The sequence below is a fragment of the Stigmatopora argus genome, chromosome 23 (assembly GCF_051989625.1).
Source record: "Stigmatopora argus isolate UIUO_Sarg chromosome 23, RoL_Sarg_1.0, whole genome shotgun sequence".
NCBI classification, from domain to species: Eukaryota; Metazoa; Chordata; class Actinopteri; order Syngnathiformes; family Syngnathidae; genus Stigmatopora; species Stigmatopora argus.
Genome location: NC_135409.1, coordinates 4,601,457 through 4,623,771, shown reverse-complemented (window position 1 = coordinate 4,623,771; position 22,315 = coordinate 4,601,457). Strand labels below are relative to the sequence as shown.

General features: G+C 44.9%; 3 protein-coding genes across 11 annotated transcripts in view; 1 reads left to right on the top strand and 2 right to left on the bottom strand.

The window, feature by feature from the left end:
- The window catches only part of cacna2d4a (calcium channel, voltage-dependent, alpha 2/delta subunit 4a), a 41,374-nt gene extending 28,550 nt beyond the window's left edge, over positions 1 to 12,824 (bottom strand). The window contains exons 1-27 of one of the 2 annotated variants that reach the window (XM_077594019.1): positions 12,745 to 12,824; positions 12,571 to 12,648; positions 10,666 to 10,792; positions 9,132 to 9,213; positions 8,773 to 8,889; positions 8,641 to 8,700; positions 8,407 to 8,569; positions 8,199 to 8,330; positions 8,019 to 8,079; positions 6,692 to 6,842; positions 6,542 to 6,616; positions 5,799 to 5,888; positions 5,618 to 5,731; positions 5,472 to 5,550; positions 4,479 to 4,612; positions 3,531 to 3,608; positions 3,381 to 3,461; positions 3,236 to 3,310; positions 3,079 to 3,165; positions 2,935 to 3,006; positions 2,768 to 2,829; positions 1,762 to 1,829; positions 1,646 to 1,691; positions 1,416 to 1,513; positions 1,252 to 1,345; positions 1,086 to 1,178; positions 286 to 413 (exon numbers count right to left, since the gene is read on the bottom strand). In XM_077594019.1, the coding sequence (XP_077450145.1) occupies positions 286 to 413; positions 1,086 to 1,178; positions 1,252 to 1,345; positions 1,416 to 1,513; positions 1,646 to 1,691; positions 1,762 to 1,829; positions 2,768 to 2,829; positions 2,935 to 3,006; positions 3,079 to 3,165; positions 3,236 to 3,310; positions 3,381 to 3,461; positions 3,531 to 3,608; positions 4,479 to 4,612; positions 5,472 to 5,550; positions 5,618 to 5,731; positions 5,799 to 5,888; positions 6,542 to 6,616; positions 6,692 to 6,842; positions 8,019 to 8,079; positions 8,199 to 8,330; positions 8,407 to 8,569; positions 8,641 to 8,700; positions 8,773 to 8,889; positions 9,132 to 9,213; positions 10,666 to 10,790 (2,365 nt within the window). In that variant the 5' untranslated portion in view covers positions 10,791 to 10,792; positions 12,571 to 12,648; positions 12,745 to 12,824. Of the gene's footprint in view, positions 1 to 285; positions 414 to 1,085; positions 1,179 to 1,251; positions 1,346 to 1,415; positions 1,514 to 1,645; positions 1,692 to 1,761; positions 1,830 to 2,767; positions 2,830 to 2,934; positions 3,007 to 3,078; positions 3,166 to 3,235; positions 3,311 to 3,380; positions 3,462 to 3,530; positions 3,609 to 4,478; positions 4,613 to 5,471; positions 5,551 to 5,617; positions 5,732 to 5,798; positions 5,889 to 6,541; positions 6,617 to 6,691; positions 6,843 to 8,018; positions 8,080 to 8,198; positions 8,331 to 8,406; positions 8,570 to 8,640; positions 8,701 to 8,772; positions 8,890 to 9,131; positions 9,214 to 10,665; positions 10,793 to 10,929; positions 11,333 to 12,570; positions 12,649 to 12,744 lie in introns of those variants that run through there. The other variant, XM_077594018.1, reaches the window with a different exon arrangement.
- Positions 12,825 to 12,849: 25 nt separating this feature from the next.
- napepld (N-acyl phosphatidylethanolamine phospholipase D) lies at positions 12,850 to 15,860 on the top strand. Of its 5 annotated transcripts, XM_077594029.1 has the most exons (11): positions 12,857 to 13,085; positions 13,429 to 13,477; positions 13,815 to 13,881; positions 13,944 to 14,048; positions 14,124 to 14,264; positions 14,323 to 14,547; positions 14,622 to 14,725; positions 14,786 to 14,951; positions 15,028 to 15,176; positions 15,257 to 15,371; positions 15,443 to 15,860. In XM_077594029.1, exons 3-11 carry the CDS (start codon positions 13,831 to 13,833, stop codon positions 15,572 to 15,574), a joined length of 1,188 nt encoding a protein of 395 aa, XP_077450155.1. In that variant the 5' UTR covers positions 12,857 to 13,085; positions 13,429 to 13,477; positions 13,815 to 13,830; the 3' UTR covers positions 15,575 to 15,860. The 5 variants fall into 5 exon arrangements, with proteins under 5 accessions (XP_077450157.1, XP_077450155.1, XP_077450154.1 ...); XM_077594028.1 differs by lacking the exon at positions 13,429 to 13,477; XM_077594027.1 differs by lacking the exons at positions 12,857 to 13,085; positions 13,429 to 13,477 and adding an exon at positions 13,491 to 13,594.
- prr5b (proline rich 5b (renal)) lies at positions 15,787 to 22,077 on the bottom strand. 4 transcript variants are annotated; one of them, XM_077594039.1, is made up of 10 exons: positions 21,813 to 22,077; positions 21,606 to 21,658; positions 20,625 to 20,789; positions 19,270 to 19,350; positions 19,043 to 19,149; positions 18,846 to 18,937; positions 18,636 to 18,776; positions 17,355 to 17,501; positions 17,100 to 17,286; positions 15,787 to 16,352 (listed from the first exon to the last, which is right to left on the bottom strand). In XM_077594039.1, exons 2-10 carry the CDS (start codon positions 21,629 to 21,631, stop codon positions 16,150 to 16,152), a joined length of 1,149 nt encoding a protein of 382 aa, XP_077450165.1. In that variant the 5' UTR covers positions 21,632 to 21,658; positions 21,813 to 22,077; the 3' UTR covers positions 15,787 to 16,149. The 4 variants fall into 4 exon arrangements, with proteins under 4 accessions (XP_077450165.1, XP_077450164.1, XP_077450161.1 ...); XM_077594038.1 differs by having other exon boundaries at positions 17,100 to 17,309; positions 17,393 to 17,501; XM_077594035.1 differs by having other exon boundaries at positions 17,100 to 17,309; positions 17,393 to 17,501; positions 20,625 to 20,799; positions 21,607 to 21,658.
- Between the last annotated feature and the right edge of the window lie 238 nt (positions 22,078 to 22,315).

Below are 22,315 nucleotides of genomic sequence, written 5' to 3'. Positions count from 1 at the left end.
TCGGAGCGGCTAAGGACATCCAAGTGGCTGCATGCCAAGTAACAGTTTTCCTCTACCCTCCTCCTCCTTTTCCTCCCCCCCTCCCTCCTCCGCTTGCCGATCCATCTCCTCTGCGCTCAAGGTGGCGCTACAGTCCGCCTCATAGTCCCTGAACACGTCTGAACACAACAAAACGTGAGCGGTTGCACCACAACACGGAGATTCTCCCGCATCAATGGAGTTCATTGTTCGCACAACGGGTTCACGATCCATTTTGGAGCGTGACGACGAGTCGATTAGATTTACCTCTGGTGTCCTGTCGGGGCACGTAGTACAAGAACTGACCGGCCGGGTACTCGGCCGCCCTCCGGAACCACAGAGGGAACTGGTCCAGGGTGAACACATTTTCCTTATCAGTGGCTGTCAGGAACGACCTTCCAGAAAAACGAAAACAAATGTAAATGCTTGTCGTAATTTTCGGACTATTAGATGCACCCAAGTATAAGATGCAATAGCCAAAGAATGCGCAATGAAAGGGAAAATATACATATACAAGTCTCACTGGAGCATAAGTCGAACTGGCTAAAGAATGCGTAATTTTTGGGAACCCGTTTTTCTAGATGACTATAGCGCCGTTACAGTAATCCCTCGAATATCGCGGTTAATGTAAACCAGACATGGTCGCGGTAATCAAAAATCTCGAAGTAAGATCAGCCCTATTATATCTACCTTTTTCTTCTTTCAGTGCTGAGTCCTAGTAGTAGTAGTCCTTGCAGCGTGGATTTTTACATTTTTATGAAATTATTATTTTTTAAATAATTAATAGCAGAAAAAAATGGCGAGGAATTAGCGATAATCGAGAGAAGACTTAATATAACAAAATATATAATATACTATAAGTTGCGTTTGATCATAAGTCAATGACCCAGCCAGACTCTGAAAAAAGTGCGACTTCTCGCCCGGAATACGGTATTATGATGAATGATTAATTACAACTAGAAGCTGAACGGATCCCATTTGGAGAATTTTGCCAGAAAAGTGTACATTGCAGCTACTTAAAATGCTGCTGAATGTTCTTGGTCACCAGTGGCTGAAAATGGACTCACGTGCCAACTCGCTTTTCGATGCCAGTGTAACGCTGAAACCTCATTAGGCCAGAAAGTGTGCCCAGAAAAGCGGTTTCGATGCCGTCGTCCATTCTACGTGATAAAATAAAGGTAAACAGGCAGTTCTTTTGAAAAAAAAAAGATGTGCCATTAGGTGATCATTTACCCGGATGGGTTGAGCATGAGGGCGGTCCAGTAGGCCTCCATTGGCGCCGTCACTACTGCGTCAAATAAAATTTGCTGCATGAGCTGTGGGTCACCTGCGACCAAGCCAAGAAGACGTTTGACTTTTTCCCACAATGCCTCTGACGTTGAAAGAGACAAACTTACACTCCAAATCCGGTTCTTTCCCCGTCAGGTATCTGACCACGGACTGCAGCTGGGTCAGTTTACGATGCGCGGGGTCAATGTCCGTCTCGCAGTAAGTCCTGGAAGGTAGCCGACGTTCTTGATTGGCTGCCATTGGCGGCGATAGCCGTCTCATCCATTCGACAGCTCAAATGAATGGGATGTCTATCTCCGTCAATGGGTTTTAAAAGAAAACACTTAAATGGACTCACCATTCACTGGCTATGGTCAAATCAGGAGCGAGCAAGTCATGAAGACCTGAGAACAATGCAACTTTTAGAAAGAAATTGCAAAACACCAGACGGAAATTCCAGAAAACGAGTCATACCTTCTTCAACAGACACATTTCCAATGAGTATATACTGCCCGTATCCTTTTGTTAGCACGATACCGAGACTGACAGACAGAAAATGACAGACGCTAAGTTACTGAAAGAAATTTGACATTACAATGGGAATACAGTGGTACCTCGAGATGCGAGCTTAATTCGTTCCGGGACTGAGCTCGTATGTCGATTTACTCGTAACTCAAACGAACGTTTCCCATAGAAATGAACTAAAAACTAATTAATTCGTTCCAAGCCTCTGAAAAAACACTATTTCCACGGCAACGCGCTCATAACATAACAAACACATTTAAATGAACTTGGATTACGATGCAGACACACTCAAAAATAAATTTAATCCTAATTTTGTTTTAAATTTTGATACCTTTCTTCTCCCGGCCGGGTTGCTCTGTTTGCTCCGCCTCCACCCTGACTTTCAGATGCAACCTATCGAGGGTTGTTTGCTTTTGTCTTCCCTTCAAAATATTCCCGAAAATTATGCACACAAATGTCCTCACAATAGGATAACGCACGACCACTTGACAACTTGCCTGGGAAGTACAGTATTTTCACGACTATAAGGCGCACTGCATTATAAGGCGCACCCTCAATGAATGACACATTCTATTTTTTTTTCCATATATAAAGCACACTGGATTATAAGGCGCCCTGTCTATTTTGGAGAAAATTTAAGACTTTTAAGTGCGCCTTATAGTTGTGAAAATACGGTAGTACTCCTCTTGTATTAGCGACAGGGGAAAAATACACTGAAAAAATGCAACGCTCCGCCCAGTGCTCGAAGAGACATTACACGAGGGAGTTGCGACCAGAAAGAGAATCCCCATAATGTTCTTATGAGCAGCCTCTGGCGTCCGCTGTATGCTCGTATATCCAAATTTGTCTCGTATCTCAAGATAAATATTTGCTCGAAACTTTACTCGTATCTCAAATTGCTCGTATGTCGGGGCACTCATATGTCGAGGTACCACTGTACTGCATTTGATCCTACCTGAAAGGCGTCTCGTTGATGCTGGTGTAGAAGTAATTATTACTAAGGAACATCACCCGTTTCTGTTAGGGGAAGAAAAATGTATATTTAGGAGTGATATGGCTCGACCTAGTGGGGAAGTTGTCCATTTACAGTTGTTATGTTGTTGTTGTTTGTTTTTTACTTACTCCTTTATCCACTGAGGTCCTCACATCTAACGACAAAGTTCCAGTTTCTCCTTTGACCATAGCTGTCCTGAGCTGAAATACGACAATTGCGGCAATTCATCAAACAAGACGAGTTTCAATGATATTTAAAAGCGCGCCGCTCACCATCTCCTCGGCGTCTTCCCATTCCACCTCGGCTAAGTCCACACTGTTGTAGTTGGGTTTAGGTTTCAGTTTTTTCCCTTCTTTGTACTGACACGCAAAAGTATTGTTGAAATTTACGATGAGATGAGGTTTTGGTGTTCCTTAGATCATTGTTTACCAGAGGTCGAAGGTCAGGATGAGAAAGGATGTAGCCGTTGTTGGTGATCAGGTAGGCATAACCGTGGACGCCCAGCTAAAGAGACGCAATTAGAAAAAGATCAAATCAATTCATTGCAAATAGTAAAAATGGAAAATAGTTTCACCTTGTATCTCTGCGCCAATCTCATGAGCTCTTTCAGGGCTACGTCAGTTCCGACAACCCCCAGCAAAATTCCATGAGACAGCTAGGAAAACAAAATGGTCACGGTCGTGTGTATCATTTGATGAAAAGTAAGACTGATCGTCCTTCTTACCGTCTCTTTTTTCTTGCTAAATACGGGCATTGCAACCGACGTCATCAGAAGCAAACTCTGCGCTTGGCTGTTAAACAACTGGGAACATTCAAATTAGGAACTTTGCATCACAAACACCAAATACTCAAAAACTCAAGGATGTCCAATCTATTTGTCCTAGGAGTCCTGGCGGCCAGTGTCACTTTTTGCTACTAACTACTAAAACCTGTTCAGGGAAGACTTAAATCTAGAGTGGTTGCGCATAACTAAAAGCCAGGCTATGTTAAGCTAAAAGGCTATTTTATGGCTAAACTTATTACCTCTTTAGTGGTAGGTAACTGGTTGGAAAGGAGGAAAAATGAGGGAAAATCTCATTAGTAAAATGAATTACCGTTTTTCTCACATATAAGCCGCCCTCGCGTATAAACCGCACCCTTAAAATTGCCTTAAAATCCTTGAATTTGACAATTTCTCACGTATAAGCCACCCCCCGATTCACAATTTTCACTTCCATATTCATGGTTTTAATAGGAAGTACAAATGTGTTACTTTAAAGGGAAAATCTTAAGAAAAATCATCGCACTTGGTATTTCTGAGATACTGTATGAATCAAGAGCACATTATTAGGGTCAATATCATAAGGAAGTTAGTAATTCATCCAGTAATGGTTGTTTTCTTACTGCAAAACAGAAAATAACCAACAAAAAAATAAATGTTAAATTGCCAACATCTACTGGTGAAAAAGAGTATAGCAACTGTAAGTCTTGTGCGTATAAGCCGCACCCTTGATTCAGTCATCTTTTTTTGTTACAAATACGGCTTATATGCGAGGAAATACGGTATTTCACAGTCTGGTTGTTAACCCCAGTCTCATTTGTTTTTATTGAGTGAGTCATGTTAAATCTGACACTATAACATTAACTTCAAGGTAAACAAACTAGGATCCCTTCCAAAATGGCCGACACCTACCACACTATCCATATAGGCCTCCGTCCAGATGATATCATGGTCATGGTTGATGACCATGGGCCGACTGAGAACGTGCAGGTACTCCATCACGTTTTCTTGGATGTCGGCCAGCGTGGAAATGTGCGTGTAATAACCTGCGACCACACGCAAAATTCACCCGGATTCAGATTTTGCTTTTGGCACCACGCGAGACGCGCTCAATGTACTAATCAGAAATCAGAACAATGTAATCCCCGAAAGGCTGAGCCGTTCTTAGCTTATTATGAAAGACAATGACGTCAATGGGATGCTACCTGCGGGGAGGTTGCCTAGAGGTATTTTTTGAAGCACTGCCGCAAGTGAGGGATAAACCTAAATTCAATTGTTGTTGTCGCTGTTGTCTTACCTGTGTTAAGCAAGAGGAACTACGTTTCGCTGACAGGATGTGTTTCAGGGGTGTCAAAGCGAGCAAGCATGAGTTCATTTTGCGTCTTTGTTATTTCACATCCATTTTAGCATTCTTACAGGTCACTTACGATAAATTTCGGACTCTTTCCTATTGATTTTGAGGGTCTTTCTCGGATGCTTTTTTTCTGTTTGTCGGTTCTTCCTGATTTTGGGGGGTTTCCAGGTGGCTTCCTGTTGATTTGGGGGCATTTTAAGGTTCCTTATGAACTCATTGGCCTCCATTGAAGGCGCCATTATGACGGCAGGGGGCCAATGAATGAATAGGAAATGGAGCAAAGTGCACTTGATCACGCAACTCACAAACTTCTGGTTTTGCGGCGCCCTTGTTGAAAGAAATGAAAGCAATTTAATTCTGTACGTACAGCCTGAACGAGCCTCAAAGTGCCCACTAGGGGGCCACTTCCGGCCCGCGGGCCGCATCTTTGACAACCCGTTAACAAAGTGATTATTTAGATCTGCACCATCCCACGTTTTTGTCAAGAGTGTCGTCTTGGGCGCAGTAGTCAGAATGTAGCGAATGAGTTGAATTGAATCAATTTGACTTGCCTTTATTATTGCAGGCAATCCATTTGACATTTTCAGCAAACGTCATCTCCCGTCCGATGAGATATGTAAAAACCCGCACCTGGAGCGAGAATGGGTGACGTGGAGACGGCACGAGAACATTTGGGCGATTCGGGATGGCGTCATACCCGCCGCTCGGGCCAGTTGAACTCTTGGAAGACATCTTGGAAGTCCTCCATGGCGCCGTCTGTTATCAGCATGATGGCCTGGTTGCACAGGCTGCCCTGGCCCACAGCTGCGGCCTGAACACACGCGCATTTTCCTCCCTAATACGGTTTCAACGCTTTGGCCAAAATGCTGTGCGCCCACCTCGTTGAGGATCTTGAACGATTCTTTCATGGCGTTCTTCACTTTGCCTTCTCCTTTCACGTGCAGTTCGTCGATCAGGAGTTTGAAGTGCTGCGAGGGCAATGAGGAAAAAAAAAAAAGAGCACGTGAACCACTGACGGGAGTCATGAAGCGCGAATGGACCCGTGTGTGTTTGTGTGTCAGAGGGGAAAGGGCGCGGTGGGGATTAGCACACTGGCACACTGACTAATTACAACGTGGCAACGAGTCCACTACAACAGATAACAACAGATAATCTGGATTAAACGTACTGGAAAACCCAAAATACAGGAGATTTACAAATAATGTTTATCCAGGCGCTTCTTATTGCGCCACATCAAACTAAAATGAATTCCCCGTTTCATCACGAGGGAGTCGACGTGGAAGTATGCCAACATCTGTAGGGGGGCCGCGCGCAACGAGGAATGCAACCAATCACGGGCCATCAGGTGACGCGCTTAAAATCGTCAGCGGCCCCTCGACCTCACCTGATCTCTTGCGTTGTGGTTTGTGGCGCTAGAAAGTAGGGCATGCATCCAAACACACACGCACGCACTGGCTTTGCAAAATAATAACAATAAAAGCGGAACAAAAACGCGATGAGCTGCAGCCACGCAAAAAAAAAAAAGATAATGCGGGATCAGGGCCAGGCAGGAAGTTGATCCAAGAGACAGGAAGTCCTCCCAACAAACAGATTACCATTCTAGTTCTGCGTATCCACTTACCTCTCTGTTATCCAGATCAGCTTGCACCAAAATTCCCTTGAAGCACGGTTCCAGGTATCGAACGTAGTCGCTGTACTGGAGAAGAAAAGAAAAAGGCTTGATCTCGCTCGATCGATAGAAGAAACGTGTCGGACGGCGGTCGTGCTTTACGGCGACGATGTTGACAAAGTCGTTCTCCCCCAGCGTGTCCAGTATGGTGTTGATGGTGTGTTTGGCGATGGTGAGTCGGAGCCCCTTCATGCTGCCGCTCACGTCCACCACGATGACCACGTCTTTCGGGGACGTCGCCGCCTGGATGTACCTGAGAAAACAGGGTCGTTAATATGATATTGCAGGAAAACCCAACGGCTAATGAAGTCCATCCCCTGCTTAACGACAAGCCGGCAGACATAAATGAGATTTCTCCCCTGGTGAGCAGATGCCACAGGCATGTCTCCAGACTCCTAATCTGTTTGTTTGACTTCCGACTTCCTGGCGGTTTTGTCCGAGGGAGCCGGCCGCTTTCCTGGATTTGACTTGAATTTCTCTAATGGATCAACGGGCAGCGTTTAGCCTCAAATGCCTGCGAATTGAGCTACTTTTTATGCTTTGTCTTGGCGCAAAGCTGAGCTAATTTAAAGTAACCCGTGCCATTGACTTTGCTCCGAGCCTATCCACCACATTTACAGTAAACAAGTTCCATTTAAGAAGGAAGACAAAACTCTAGTATACAGTCATACCTCTACTTACGAATGCCTCTAGGTACGAAATGTTCAGGTTACGATTTTTTTTATGCAAATGAATGACTCGAGATACGAAAAAGATCCAAGTTACGAAATCCCTCAAAAAGTAAATGCATTTTATTTTATCTTGAAAATATTCGCTACCATCTACTGGGCTCTCATTGGCTGTCTCACAACAACCACTATCCATGTTTTAAGATTCTCTCTTACATACCTGTCCACCTCGGCTAAATGCTCCCCTTTTTAATGATTGCTATTCCCCTTATTAAGCGATTAAAAACTGTACAAATGCAACGGGTCACATATTTTCACAGACACAAACACAGGCCACACATAAAAGTCTAAAATGTACTACAAAGTGGATGGCTTTCGGCCCTGGTAGAACGGGATCGTGCCACAATGTGGCGGACAAACAAGGGAATTACGTGTCCCGTAGAGGGAATATGGCAAATTTTCACCAGGATTTTTGGCCATTATATTCATTTTAAGACATTAATAAATAATTTTCTTTGAATTTTCTGTCATTTTTGTGTGTTTCTCACATCTTTCATACAAAATTGGGACACTTGGGGTTTAGTTGGCAGTTGTGTGAGGACCATGGAACGAATTAGAGAATTTACATATTAAGTACTGCTCTACTTACGAAATTTTCAATTGACGAAAAACGTTCTGGAACCAATTAATTTCGTAAATAGAGGTACGACTGTACAGTACCACCAGCGCTCTAGTAACTCGAGTCAATAAATGAGCCTCACCAGTTCCTGTTTCTGCAATCGAAAGTGACGACCCCATTCTCGTCCGGGATCCACTGGATGCCTGGGGACACACGTTGCATTGATTAACGAGGAAGCACATTTGCCCACGCCGAATCATGAATAGTTCTATCACATGTACGTCCCACGCTTTCTTCTAGCCATTTTGACACTCTTGCTTACCTGGATAGAGCCTGAAAAACCCCGAAGAGCTGCCAAAGTACTGCCAGGTGAGGGTGGGATCCTTCTGGAAGTTGTCGACGAACACGTCATTGAGCGCCTCCGACATGTACGCCCCGTTCAGGATATCCGTATCTGTGACATTCGACAGGCGGCGGTGGGTTACCTTCCGTTTTTTGTCGCATTTGTGCATTCGAGCGTAGGCGAATACCTCTGTTGTAGACGTTAGTGGGCACCTGGATGTTGCTCTGCTGCGTATTGACCGCCAGCTTGCTAAAGTGTTCGTTCTTTTCTAACGGGAACTCTCCTCCCAAAGGCAGCGGGTTGCCATCTTCGTCCACCATGTTGATCAGCATGGAGTTGTAGTATTCAAACTGGCAAAAGGACAGCGCTTTTGTAGCACCTGGCGCCATGTTGAAGCGATGTTATTGCCTTCATTCCGTACCTCCACGGTGTCGTTGTACTCGTGGTAAAGATCGGCGTCCTCAGCTGCTTCCGCTAACCTCTGCCATCCAAATGACAACGACGACAAAATGATGAGAAACTGAAGAAGACGAAGGTATCCAGCGAATCATACCTTGACCGATTTCATCTTTCTCCCGAGCATTTTCTCCATCTCCTCCGCAAACTTCTTCACCAGCTCGTTTCCATCCACCTCCTCAATCTTCAGTACGCCCTCCACGTCTTTATATTTCTTGAATCATGCATTTAATAACAGTGATGTGAGCGCTAACGACAGCGAGAGGTCGAGAAGATGGGCCCGAGTGGCAGATGGTGAACGCCAGGCCTGCTATAGGGCTTCTAGAAAGCGCCATGCAGCGCACCAGCTTAATTACAAACGAGCGTGGACCCAAATGTAGGCAAATAGATGATTTTCTAGGTCTCTCATTCTTGGATTGGACATTTTAGGTTCACATGGGTTATTTTTTGTCTTACTTTTTGTAGCAGTTCAGCTCCCGAGTATTTGGTGGAGAGGGACGCAATTTCTTTGCCAAACGACTCGGCCCACTTCTGCACACTGGAAACAAAAAAAAATGGTGTGACATGTGATCACTTTGTAAACCAATTGTGTCTTTTGTATGGCCCGCGGGGAAGAAGCGGCTCGCTATGGGGTCCGATCTGGCCCCCGGAGGGTTTTCACCTGAATTTGTAGCTCATTCATTCTGCACATACAGAATCAAATGCTTTTATGTTTTTGACAGGGGCAGCGCTAAACCTGAATTTTTGTGAGTTGTGTGATGGAGCGTGTGCACTACTGCAAATTGCTCAATTTCATATCCACAGTCGCATTCGTTCTTCCACCCCCTGCAGTCAAAACGACGCCGTCCATGGCGGCCATTGAGTTAACACAGGACCTTAAAACACCCAAAAAACAAAAATAAGTAGCCTGAAAATTCCCAAAAAGCGACCCATGAACCGAAAGCAGCCCGGAAATTCCAGAAATATAAGCCATACCCTTGATTCAGTCATCATTTTTTGAGTTACAAACACAGTTTATATGCCAGAAAATACAGTAATCTCATTTTTCAGTGCCACAGACGGCGCTACACGGATTGGATATCTAACCTTATCAATGGTGGCCATTAAGTTCATTAAGTTTGGCCCAAAATAATATGGTCCGGCCCACAAGTTGGCATCAACCTGGCCCGCGAACCAAACTGAGTTTGACACCCCTGGACTGTAAAGCACGACGGGAAAGTTTGTGGCCTCTTGTGTCTGCGGTCACGCTGCACCGACAGATTAAAAGAGATTACCGCTGTAGGTGACAGTCAACCAGGTTTCCGATTTACTGGCTGCTCAGTCATGTCTCTTTTTTTGCGTGTGATGTAGTAATTCTGACAAACAAATCCTCCGCGTGAGGACCAGACAGGATGCGACAGATGGTTTAGCCTATAGGGAGTCGGCCCGCTCGCTGCTCAGGTTTGTCACCGTTGGCGTCATTTTGTGATGAGGTGTTTGTTCCAAAATAAGAATCGTTCATGCATATGGTCTTGTGGAGTCATCCGAAATTTGACAATGAGTTGAGTGGTAGTCGCCCAGGTCAAAAAATGATTAGAAGAAAAGCGGCAACTGAGCCCGTGCCGATTCCGCCGCAAGGGTACCGTATTTACTCGCATATAAGGTACCCCCGTGTATAAGACGCCCCCTTAAAATTGCCTTAAAACCATTGAATTTTACAATTTCTCGCGTATAAGCCACCCCGATTCACAATTTTCACCTCCATGTTCGTGGTTTTAATAGGGAGTACAAATGTGTTACTTTGAAGAGAAAATCTTGAGAAAAATCATCCCATTTTCTTAGTGCAAAATAGAAAACAACCAACAAATAGTAAATGTTAATTTGCCCACATCTATTGATGAAAAAGAGTATAACAATGCTATAAGTCTAGTGCGCATATAAGCCGTACCCTTGACTCAGTCGTCATTTTTTTTACAAATACGGCTTATATGCAATAAAATACAGTACTCACATCTCCGGCGAGATCTTCATCTGACTGTGGACCGTCACCCACATGGAGCCACACAAGACTATCCACGGCAGCATGGTAAAGCGCGCTCCCCGTGGGTGTCCGGCATCGCAAGTGTTAGCATCCATCTCTGCAGATTTCCAGTCAGAATACAAGCGTTAATTATACTGTAATTTCCTGCTAAAACAACTCCCAGAGGAGGTGACAAGCAAAGTTCACCATTTAGAACTTTTATTTTAACAAGATGAACAAAACATGCTAACTTGCCTTCTAGAAGTCCACATTGAAACAGTCCAAATCCAAAACATCAGTTATTACGAACTTTGGAGAGTCAAGAGAGGACTGCTCCACTTTCTAAGAATACAAAACAATCCACGCTGTCTTGCGGAGGACCGCTAAACGTCCAAAACGGTCTCATGATAACATCACGAAGAAACATCCATGTGAAAGAAAAGCAATCCCAGACTAGAGTTGGCTGATGCTACATCACCGCATCATCTCTTCTCATCACTTCATAATTCCGCTGCGTGCTGCTTTCTTTTCAGTTTGATCAATCTAGAATACTTTTTTTTTTTTCTAACTCCTCATCATGAAAGATCACTGAGTGGAAAAGAAAACAGCCGGTGATGGAGTGATGGACGTGTGGAGGGATGAAGGGAGGGTTCTTTGGACTTCCTCTCTCTCTCTCTTTCTCTCCCTCTCAACCTCCCTCCCTCCCGCTCTCTCTTGCATCCCACAACTAGTTTATACCATAATCCAAGCAGGATTAAACCCCTCCTCCATCCATCCATGCCTTTTTCCCTCTCTATGTCTCAGCCTAACGTTATCATTTTTAACTTCCTTAAATGACTTTCTTCCTCCCATCACGTCCACATTATAGCCTGATTGGTCTGCTATTCTGATATGTTTTTAATGAGGGAATTGATGACATTTAACAGTGAATAGCTGATCTGGATCAGTCTACACTAAAGTAGTGTGGCATCATGTGTTTTGTTTTGTTTCGACTCATATAAACAGGGACGCTTAGTGTCCTCATATAGTACTGCAGTGTGAAAATGCACCCTCATCCAAACACAATCCCAGATTTGGTTCTCAACTACTCTACTGATTTTAATAGGATTATTTCAAGGATAAATACTTTAACTTTATTCAATTCACATAGTTTTAGTTTTACTGATTAACCCGATGAGCCATCTGATTTAATAAGTACACAAATGACCTCAGCTAATGGAAATTCAGAGCATGTTCTCCGGTCAATCAAACTGGCCTGCTTCATTTTTTCAGTGCATTCTAAACAACCAAAGCAGAATTTGCATTTCAAGTCCACAATGGATGTATTAGAGAGGTGAGTGTGAGGGCACATGCGCACAACATCTGCTCACACACACACACACACGCACACGCACACGCACACGCACATGCACACACGCAGACACACACGCACACACACACGCATATGCACACATGCAGACACACACGCACATACACACGCACATGCACACATGCAGACACACGCACGCAAACGCAAACACATGCAGACACACGCACATGCACGCATGCAGACACACGCACACGCAAACACACATGCAGACACACACACGCACATGCACACACGCAGACACACACGCACACACACGCACATGCACACACACACGCACATGCACACACGCAGACACACGCACACGCACATGCACACGCACACACGCATGCACACACTTGCACACACATACACACACACACGCACACACATACACACATGCACACACACGCACACACATACACACATGCACACACATACACACACATGCACACACATACACACACGTAATGAAGTACACAAAGCAGGAAGTGCAGAGGTTGGATTAATAACACTTAAGAGACTCTGCACACACAGAAAAATATACACACCATCAGTGAGGAACAGCTGGGAGTATTCTTCCTCCCCCACTGACCCAAATCTCTCATGATGGAGATAAGTTCTTTATTCTGTCAAGAAAAAAAACAAACCATTGTCTAAAAATAAATATGGTCCAAAACAAAAAATATATTTCCCCAAAAATGCTTTAAATGTTAAAAACTTACAGTATCGTTTTATTAGATGTAGATACGATCCATTCGTGGCATTGATTTGCATTGATGAAAATTGATTTCCACTCCATTGAACATGTGCTGATTGAGAGACCGTGGTCACGTGACAAGTGACGCTTTCTAATGACGTCAGTGATCTGCCCCACTAGCCAATGCATTTCACTCTCCGGCGCCTCCACTCTACTCAAAACTAGACTTTACCGACATAATCGGTGATATTTCATCTCCTGTTTCCTCTATTTTCGATGTAAACTGTAGATTTAGCTCGAAACTAGCTGTCGTGCCCCTCTTTTGGCCACCCTGTTTATTTGCTAGCCGTTGCGTTCACTGTTCAGGTAAGTTTTCCGCCACCTGTGTTTCCTCGTGATATTTCAGGATTGTTTCTTGAGCTCATTACACAATGGGTGTTGTAAGCGCTGGGATAGTTCTAATATGTACTAATTCGCTCAAGTATTCAATGTTTCATTTGGTCTTGCGAGGTGACTAATTTTAAGTAAAGTTCGCCTTAAGACGATCGCGGTCGCACAAAAATGACAAGTATGCGATATGACGATTTATAAACACAAATAGACTTGTTCATCGCAAACATCCCGTGTGCGTGCTTGTTTTATGTTGTGACCACTTGAGCCTGAATGGCAGCCTGCGCCACGCACATTTTGTTTTGGTTTTCGACCACAGGCCTCCATTGTTGTCGCAGCGTCTGTGGGAGACACACAAATATACAGTGGTTAGTGAACGCATGGGCAGTAAAGAGGATGCCCCTCATCAAAATCAATGGAGCATCTATCCTCTTGGTCAATGTTGGGAAACACTTAAGACATCTTTACGTCCAACTGTCCATGAAGTAAACATTGAAGAAGGGTGGCATGTACTTCCTGCTTTCTTGAAGCCTTTTAACACCCTGCTTCTGCTTTTGCAAGGCTGGATTCATTTGAATACACGTAATACCTGGCATGCTGTGCATTGACTTCTGTTCTCAAACTTTCTCTGCATCCTTACTGATGGAAAACGACTGCTCTGTATTTACAGGAACTTTTTAAACATTGTGTTTATGCCCGTGACAGATGGGGAGGTGAACCCATGGAGAAGGCATCTTCTTCAAATAAAGGCGAGCGAGAAGGCTTAGTGGAGGTAAGACCAAATGATGTGACTTGTCGTCAACGTGGACGCCGTTGATCATTCCAAATCTTCAGGACGGTGTCGGATCAGGACGGGCGAACGCTTGTCCGGACGCCCCGAGGAGGCGCAGCTCGTTCCGTTCCTCCCGCAAGAGCTTCCGGTTGGACTACCGCATGGAGGTTGTGGATATTATTAAAAGACCCGCGAGTGGGTGAGCCCCAAAAAATGCTGAGAAAGTGAATTTGACCTGACAGGAAGAAGTGACCAGGTCCCGTCGAGACGAATACGGGCGCTTTACCAACCCGTGGCCCACGTGGCAGTTCCCCTCCTACTCTACGCTGCTGCGCTTTTTTTTGCTGGAGAAGAACAACAGCAACGTTCCGACTTGTAAAGAGGTACGGCGTCGCGCATCGGCGCTCCCGACCCGGCGCGACGTCTAGCGCTTCTTTTCAGGTCCTGGACAGCGAACTGCCGGTGGTGGAGCCGTACTTTGTCCCCAAGCCGGATCTCTCACCCTCCGGTCCGGGCTTGAGGGTCACCTGGCTCGGGCACGCCACGGTTCTGGTGGAAATGGACGGCTTGAACATTCTGACAGATCCCATTTTCAGCCAGAGGGCATCACCAGTTCAGTTCATGGGTCCCAAACGATACCGAGGACCGCCTTGTAGCGTGCAACAGGTAAGCCGACGAGCGTTTTTTAGCGCTTCGCGCCATTTCCCTTCGTCGGAACTAACCGGTCTCGGTTTTGGCAGTTGCCCCGGATCGACGCCGTAGTCATCAGCCATTCCCACTACGATCACCTAGATGCCGGAACAGTGGCCGGGCTCAACGGCCGCTTCGGGGTGGAGTTACGCTGGTCCGTGGCCTTTGATTTCTTTCCTCCGTTCCGTTTCCGTGACGTGGGTGCGACCCGCAGGTTCGTTCCCCTGGGCCTGATGGACTGGATGGGCAAGGCGGGCTGCGAGAACGTGATGGAGCTGGACTGGTGGGAGGAGAACTGCGTGCCCACTCACGACCACGTCACCTTCGTGTGCACGCCGTCGCAGCACTGGAGCAAACGCACCGCGATTGACAACAACAAAGTGCCTTTTTGTTTTTTTTGTTCAATGCATTTTCCCTCCTCTTTACCTACTAAAGCGCGTCCTCCATTTTGTTCAGTCGTTGTGGGCCAGCTGGGCAATTTTAGGTCCGGACCACCGATTCTTCTTTGCCGGCGACACCGGCTACTGCTCGGTTTTCAAGGAAATAGGGCGACGTTTCGGGCCTTTTGACTTGGCGGCCATTCCAATTGGAGCGTACCTGCCCAGGTAGACCAATGGAGCTCGACTCGTTTTGGGACTTGTAAAAACGACTGCGTGTTTATTTTTATTTTTTTATTTTTTTGCAGGGATGTGATGAAAGGGCAGCACGTGGACCCGGAGGAGGCGGTACAAATTCACGTGGACCTTCAGACCAAACACTCGCTGGCCATCCACTGGGGAACTTTTGCGCTGGCCTATGAGGTAATCTCAAACGGCGATTTTGGAAGGCTTCAAATGTGACCTTGTTTTGCCCGCCATTCTGTTTTTTTCAGTACTATCTTGAACCACCGCGCCGTCTCAAGGAAGCTCTGGAACAGAAGGGCCTGAAAGCGGAATCCTTCTTCACGCTACATCACGGGGAGTCCCGCCTCCTGACGTCACACGGCGCTGACGTCTTCCACTGAAACTGACTGCCATTTTGTATCAAAAACAGCCAAATGGTCTCACCACGTGTCGTACAAAAAAACATTGTGATGTCGTGGACTAAACTTGAAATCTTTACCTTTTACCTGAGCTGGCTTTAGTTGGACATGAACATTTTTCATCATTCCTGCCTTTTCACTTCTCTTTACAGTTTAATGAATTAGTAAGATATGATTGTATTTAGAGTGGCATGTCATTTTCACGCTTTATATAGTAAAAAAAAAGATTTTGAGCTGTATGCACAATAAAAACAGCTGTAACCCTCTAGTTGTCGGAAATTGAGGAAAAGGCTTAGCGGGTGTAGACATGGATGGTACGGTATTTTAACTGTTGAACTGGAAATTATCTATATTTTAGTTTGGTTAGTCTGGCCTGGCACCCCAATAATAAATATTAAAATCCATTAAAAAACAATAAATGTACAATGAGTGCACAATTTTTGAATTAGTATATATTAGTTCAAAAATAAGTTCCAAAAAGTAGCTAGCAATAGTCCATCGCTTATTGGATTTACTGAAATGACTAAAACTCCAAAAAGTTCCCGTTCGGTCACCTTTCAGGCCACGCTTTGTCCACCGAAAGGACTCCTAGAGAATTCCAGAAAAATGCCATCAGGTTCCGAGTCCAGAGATTCCGATACATGCTCCACGCTTATCTCGGTACTGGACGACGGGCTTGGAACGGAATTTGTGTCCTGCTCTGCCGCTTTGGGTTCTGACACCTGAGACCTGAGAACCTCAGGGTTTTGGTTTGAAGAACCTGTACAGGGAATGCATTAACATTACCATATTTTCTACACTATTGGGAGCACATTTAATGAATGTCCTATCTAAAAATATGTTTCATATATAAATTGCACCGGATTATAAAACACAGTAGTAGTAGTAGTAGTAGGGGCTGTGTTATACATCCACTAGATGGAGCTGTAGTAGTAGTAGTACTAGTAGTAGGGGCTGTGTAATAATTCCACTAGATGGAGCTATAGTACTAGTAGTACTAGTAGTAGGGGCTGTGTAATACATCCACTAGAATCTAGTGGATGTATTACACAGCCCCTAGTACTACTAGTACTACAGCTCCATCTAGTGACTAGATGGAGCTGTAGTAGTGGTTAGTAGTTGTGCTAGAGGGAATTTCATAAATGGTTAACTAATATTGATCCATATATAACAGGGGGAAAGTAGTCCTCGAGGGCCGCTGTGGGTGAAGGTTTTTGTTCCAACCGATCCAGCACAGACACTTTGACCAATGAGATTTCTGCAGAAAACAAGAAGCACCTGACTGCAATCCACTGATTACAATTCTACCACATCAGATTGGTGAAAAGGTGTCCTCTTTATGGGTTGGAATAAAAACCCGCACCCACTGCGGCCCTTAGTGGAATAGTTTGCCCACCACTGATATATAAGGTGCACTGCTGGCCTTTGAAAAAAGTCTTTTAGTTGCAACTTATAGTGCGGAAATTACGGTGTTTGAAAAAAAAAAACTCAGACGCGAGTGTCGTACCCGAGTGAGCCGTGCCAGATTCTGCCACCGATGCGCTTTCCTCCACGCAGGAAGTCATCTCCGACACCGAGTGGCGGCGGATCCCTCCGCCCACGCACAAATCCACATCGTATTCGACCACGGGCGTCAGCACGGGAACGTTGTAGCTCTTTGATCGGACCACGAGGTTCTTAACTCGTAGACGCTTCTCTGATGTTGGAAAGTCTGAGACTTGATAGAAATGCTTTCCTTTAAATGCGTCCAGGTTAATCACACAGCTAACAGACAGAAAGAACAGTTCTGATTGGACGAACCGTCTCGCGAATATAATCCGTTGGTCCCAAGGTAGGGCGTGACCACCTTCCTGATGAGAGACTCCAAACGCAAGTAGTCGTCGGTGACGCCTTTGGACTCGTGGACGCCCTGCGGGAGAGGATTGGTTTCACCGGTCAGGTCAGCAAAAGATCATGACGTGTTTTCTCGCATATAAGCCTGTTCGGGTTATTCTGGGATATTATTATATATGTTAAATTTATATATTAATTGTTTTGCCCTATTCCGAGTATTATTGACCTGACAGATCACCCAGTCCCAGGCCGAGGACTGTTGATCTGAGTTCGCAATGAAGATCTGTGAAGGACTCTTAAATTGCTTTGACTTGGATTCCGGAGCAGATGGCGATAATCGAAATAATTTCTGAAAATACTTGCATATTGTTTGAAAATAGTGTTGCTCGTTTCACCTTTTATGGAAATTGTTTTGCTTACTTGTGCAAATTCTTACGCCGTTGTTTTTGGTTTCCGACCTGATATGCAATTGTTGTTGCAGTTGTTATTTTTACCTTAATTGTGTTATTTGGTTAGCTTATGCAATTGTTTGAATAAGATAACCTTAATTGTTTTGATTATGTGCGACTAAATGGACAGAAGAGGATGCCTTTCTTTAGAATGATCCGTGGCGAGGACGAGCCAGGACCGATTCTCACTTGCAAGTCAACGCTGGATATGTCTCCGATGTCTTTCCTTTTATTAAAGTATATCTATTAATGAACCTATCAAAGCCGCAGCCTTAAAATTGCCTTAAAATCATTGAATTTGACAATTTCTCTCTGATTCACAATTTTAATCTCCATATTCATGGGTTTAATAGGGAGTAGTAACGTGTTACTTTGAAGGGAAAATCTTTCTAAAAATCATCGCACGTGGTTTTTCTGAGATACTGTATGAATCAAAAGCACATTATTAGGGTCAATATCATAAGTTAGTAATTCATCCAGTAATGGTTGTTTTCTTACTGCAAAACAGAAACCAACCAACAAATTGTAAATGTTAATTTGCCAACATCTACTGGTGGAAAAGAGTATAGCAATGCTGTAAGTCTTATGCGCATATAAGCCGTACCCTTGATTCAGTCATCATATTTTTGAGTTACAAATACGGCTTATATGCGAGAAAATAAGTTTTTTGGCGACCATTGTTGTCCAGATTGAACATCTGTCAGTGGCAGTGAGCCTGGCGTTTGTGTAGCGAGCGTGCGCGAAACGGCGTGCGCGTCGACCTGAAGTATGAGCAGCATCTGAATGATGGAGGGCGGCACTCGCGCCCGGGGACGCGACAGGGCTTCGTCCAGCTTCAGGTTGAGGGCGATGATGTTCCGGAAGTGGAGCAGGGCCAGCTGCCGCACCGACGGTTCCTTTCCCTGGCGACAGACCACGCCGTTGGGAAAGTCTACACACCCCGGAGTTGATGGCTTCGCGCGTTATCCGACCTGCACCGGGCAGAAAATGCCCTGCAGCATGGATAGAACGTCACAGAAGAAGAAGTCCCAGGTGTCGGCGAGGGAGTCCAACAACTTCTGACCTGAAAAAAAAAAACAGCCGGTCAATTATTACTTCTTCTCCTGAGATAAAGTTAGAGCGGCAATAAAGCAAGTTAATCAAAAACCGGAGCGAGTTGATTTTCTACCTTCGTAGAAGCGGATCTTGTCTCGCAGGATGACCATGCCTTTGGTGAAAAGCTGGTTTTGAAGGTATTCGGTGAAAAAGGAGCCCAGTTCAGTTTTCAGCAGCTGTCTGCCGCAACAAAATGGACATTTTCACACGCATGTGCGTGTGTGTGTGTGTGTGTGTGTGTGTGCTTGAGGCATCAAACCGCATTGGTGAAATGAGGTGGATTAAAAAAAAATAGCACACCTGACACCTTCGTTGAGACTGAAGAGTTCATTTTCTCCCAAATTCTTCTTTTGGAACACGGAGATAACCGCGTTGTGGATGCTGAAAAAGCAAAATGTAGCATTCAAAAGGCAGAAATGATGAGAAGAGAAGAGAGGGGGTGCTGGATCCTATCCCAGCTGACTTCAGCCCAGAGGCGGGGGACACCCTGAATTGGTGGCCAGCCAATTGCAGGGCACAAGGAGACAAATAACCAATCACACTCACACTCATACTTAAGGGCAATTTAGAGTGTCCAATCAGCCTACCATGCATGTCTTTGGAAACCGGAATACCAGGAGAAAACCCACGCAGGCCCGGGAGAACATGCAAACTCCACACAGTTGGACCGACCTGGATTTGAACCCAGTAGTAGTAGTAGTAGTAGTACTAGTAGTAGTTGTAGTAGTACTAATAGTAGTAGTAGGGGCTGTGTAATACATCCACTAGATGGACCTGTAGTAGTAGTAGTACTAGTACCACTACTAGTAGTACCAGTACTAGTAGTAGTACCAGTACTAGTAGTAGTACCAGTACTAGTAGTAGTACCAGTACTAGTAGTAGTACCAGTACTAGTAGTAGTACCAGTACTAGTAGTAGTACCAGTACTAGTAGTAGTACCAGTACTAGTAGTAGTACCAGTACTAGTAGTAGTACCAGTACTAGTAGTAGTACCAGTACTAGTAGTAGTACTAGTACTAGTAGTAGTACCAGTACTAGTAGTAGTACCAGTACTAGTAGTAGTACCAGTACTAGTAGTAGTACTAGTACTAGTAGTAGTACTAGTACTAGTAGTAGTACTAGTACTAGTAGTAGTACTAGTAGTAGTACTAGTAGTAGTACTAGTAGTAGTACTAGTAGTACTAATAGTAGTAGGGGCTGTGTAATACATCCACTAGATGGACCAGTAGTAGTACTAGTAGTAGTAGTAGTACTAATAGTAGTGGTAGTACTAATAGTAGTAGTAGTACTAATAGTAGTAGTAGTACTAATACTAGTAGTAGTAGTACTTATAGTAGTAGTACTTATAGTAGTAGTGGTAGTAGTAGTTGTACTAATAGTAGTAGTGGTAGTAGTACTAATAGTAGTAGTACTAATAGTAGTAGTAGTAGTACTAATAGTATTAGTAGTACTAATAGTAGTAGTAGTAGTACTAATAGTATTAGTAGTACTAATAGTAGTAGTAGTAGTACTAATAGTAGTAGTAGTAGTAGGGTCTCCCACTGTGAGGCCAACGCGCTAACCACTCATTCACCGGGCTGCCCCCTCTTTTCATCCTCTGCAATGAATTTACATGAGCTTGTCACACGTAGATGTCCAATTCATTCACTTCCGACCTGTTCCAGGTGGCGTTGGCGCCGGCTTTCCGCTGCTGCGTTCCTCTGTCCCGGCCACACTGGTCCGCCTTCTCCCCTCCCCCCGAAGGGGTCTTGGATTGCGAGAGGTCCGTCAAGCTGGACGAGGAGGAGCCGCCGGCCAGCTTCAAGCGGTTGTGGAGACTCCTCGAAATCCAGAAAGGGCAAAAAAAAACAAAAAGACAAACCGACGATAGGTACCCGTCTCCTCCTGGCGATGCACGTGCACTCGTGGCGTGACAACGAGGCGCTCTAAAACGAACACGGCTCTTTTTTTTAACGTCAAAGAGTATCCCCGTTGGATCCAAGCCCTACTTTCCCTTTAACAGACGGTCGCGGTCGGCGGCCATGTGAGCTTTTGTGCAGGCCCGACAAAGGAAGCCTTTGAGGTTCGAGAGCGGCCGAGATGTGGGTAAGAATTCCAAAAGATACACAAATGTCTTCTTTTCATCGCTTAGTCGGGTTATACCGTGCTCTACCGGATTGGTCGTCACTCTACCGGTGGTGAAAACCAAATTGGTGACGCGAGCGTGAGGGTCAAGTCGTGTCGTGAGAAATTTGTTCGGTAATTAGTCGGCAAAGGAGGACGATGGGGGATTTTGTGGTGATGAAAAACACCGGTGAGGTCATTCGGGAATGCGTGTGTGTGTACGAGCGAGGACAAAACGAGATGGTCTGGACTTGTCAAGCGTGAGAAGTGCATTTGTTTTGCATTGTTTATCTCCAAATAATGGAGATTGGCGTCGAGAAATGACTCGGATGGGTTTGACTTATCGGTTGCGGTAGATGAATTGCCGATAGGTGGCCAATCAAGTTGGAGACTGTCAAGACTTAAAATCATTTAAATTGGTCAACAAACGCAGAATTGCACTTTAATATGATGGGAATTTTACCGTACGCAGTACAGAATTGTAGTATTACCCTCAGAACTGAAAATAAATGTTAGTGGAACCACTTTCTTACCTCCTGAGCGAACCCTCACGTTCCATGTCTGCGGCGTCTTGACAAAATCACGACTGAAAACATAAAAATTATGCCCACCTTGTGCTTATCGTGAGGACAAAAACTTTGAAATTTGATGCTTGTGTCACACTACCACTCTTACACGAAGAGAAACAACCACACCAGCACGAGGGACACCTGAAAAAAATAAAAAATAAAGTCACTTACTTCCCCAAAAGTCTTCAAATCCCGTCCAGTTGGCGCAAAAGTGAGACCCATCGTGAGGAACTTCCTTCCATCCAAAGTACAAGCCAGTCAACGTGAGCGTGTGCGTGCGTGACAGAGGGGAGGAGCTAGTGGTTGAAGCCTGAAGGGATGGCGGTTGCCGCGGAAACGTTGGTGAGGGCACGGCCTCTCGCCTGCACGTGCTGAAAGAAGCGTCAAAGTTGAGATACGGAACAAGTAAGCCTTTGCCATTGACGGCCATAGATGTGCAATCATGTGGATTAGGAGTCTATAGCTGCCAGTGGAAATGAATTCAGATGAATTGTGTGAAGTGCACACCACCATAAAACCAGCGTCCGTCCCCCATCCCCGTGTGGGTTTTCCCCTATGATAAGGCTTGTATGCGCTCAAGTAAGTGGAAAAGAGAAAAACACAGAAAGGGTATTTACAGTCCAAACAATGTGACATTAGAGATGCGGGTGAAGAAACAAAGAAGGTCCCTCACT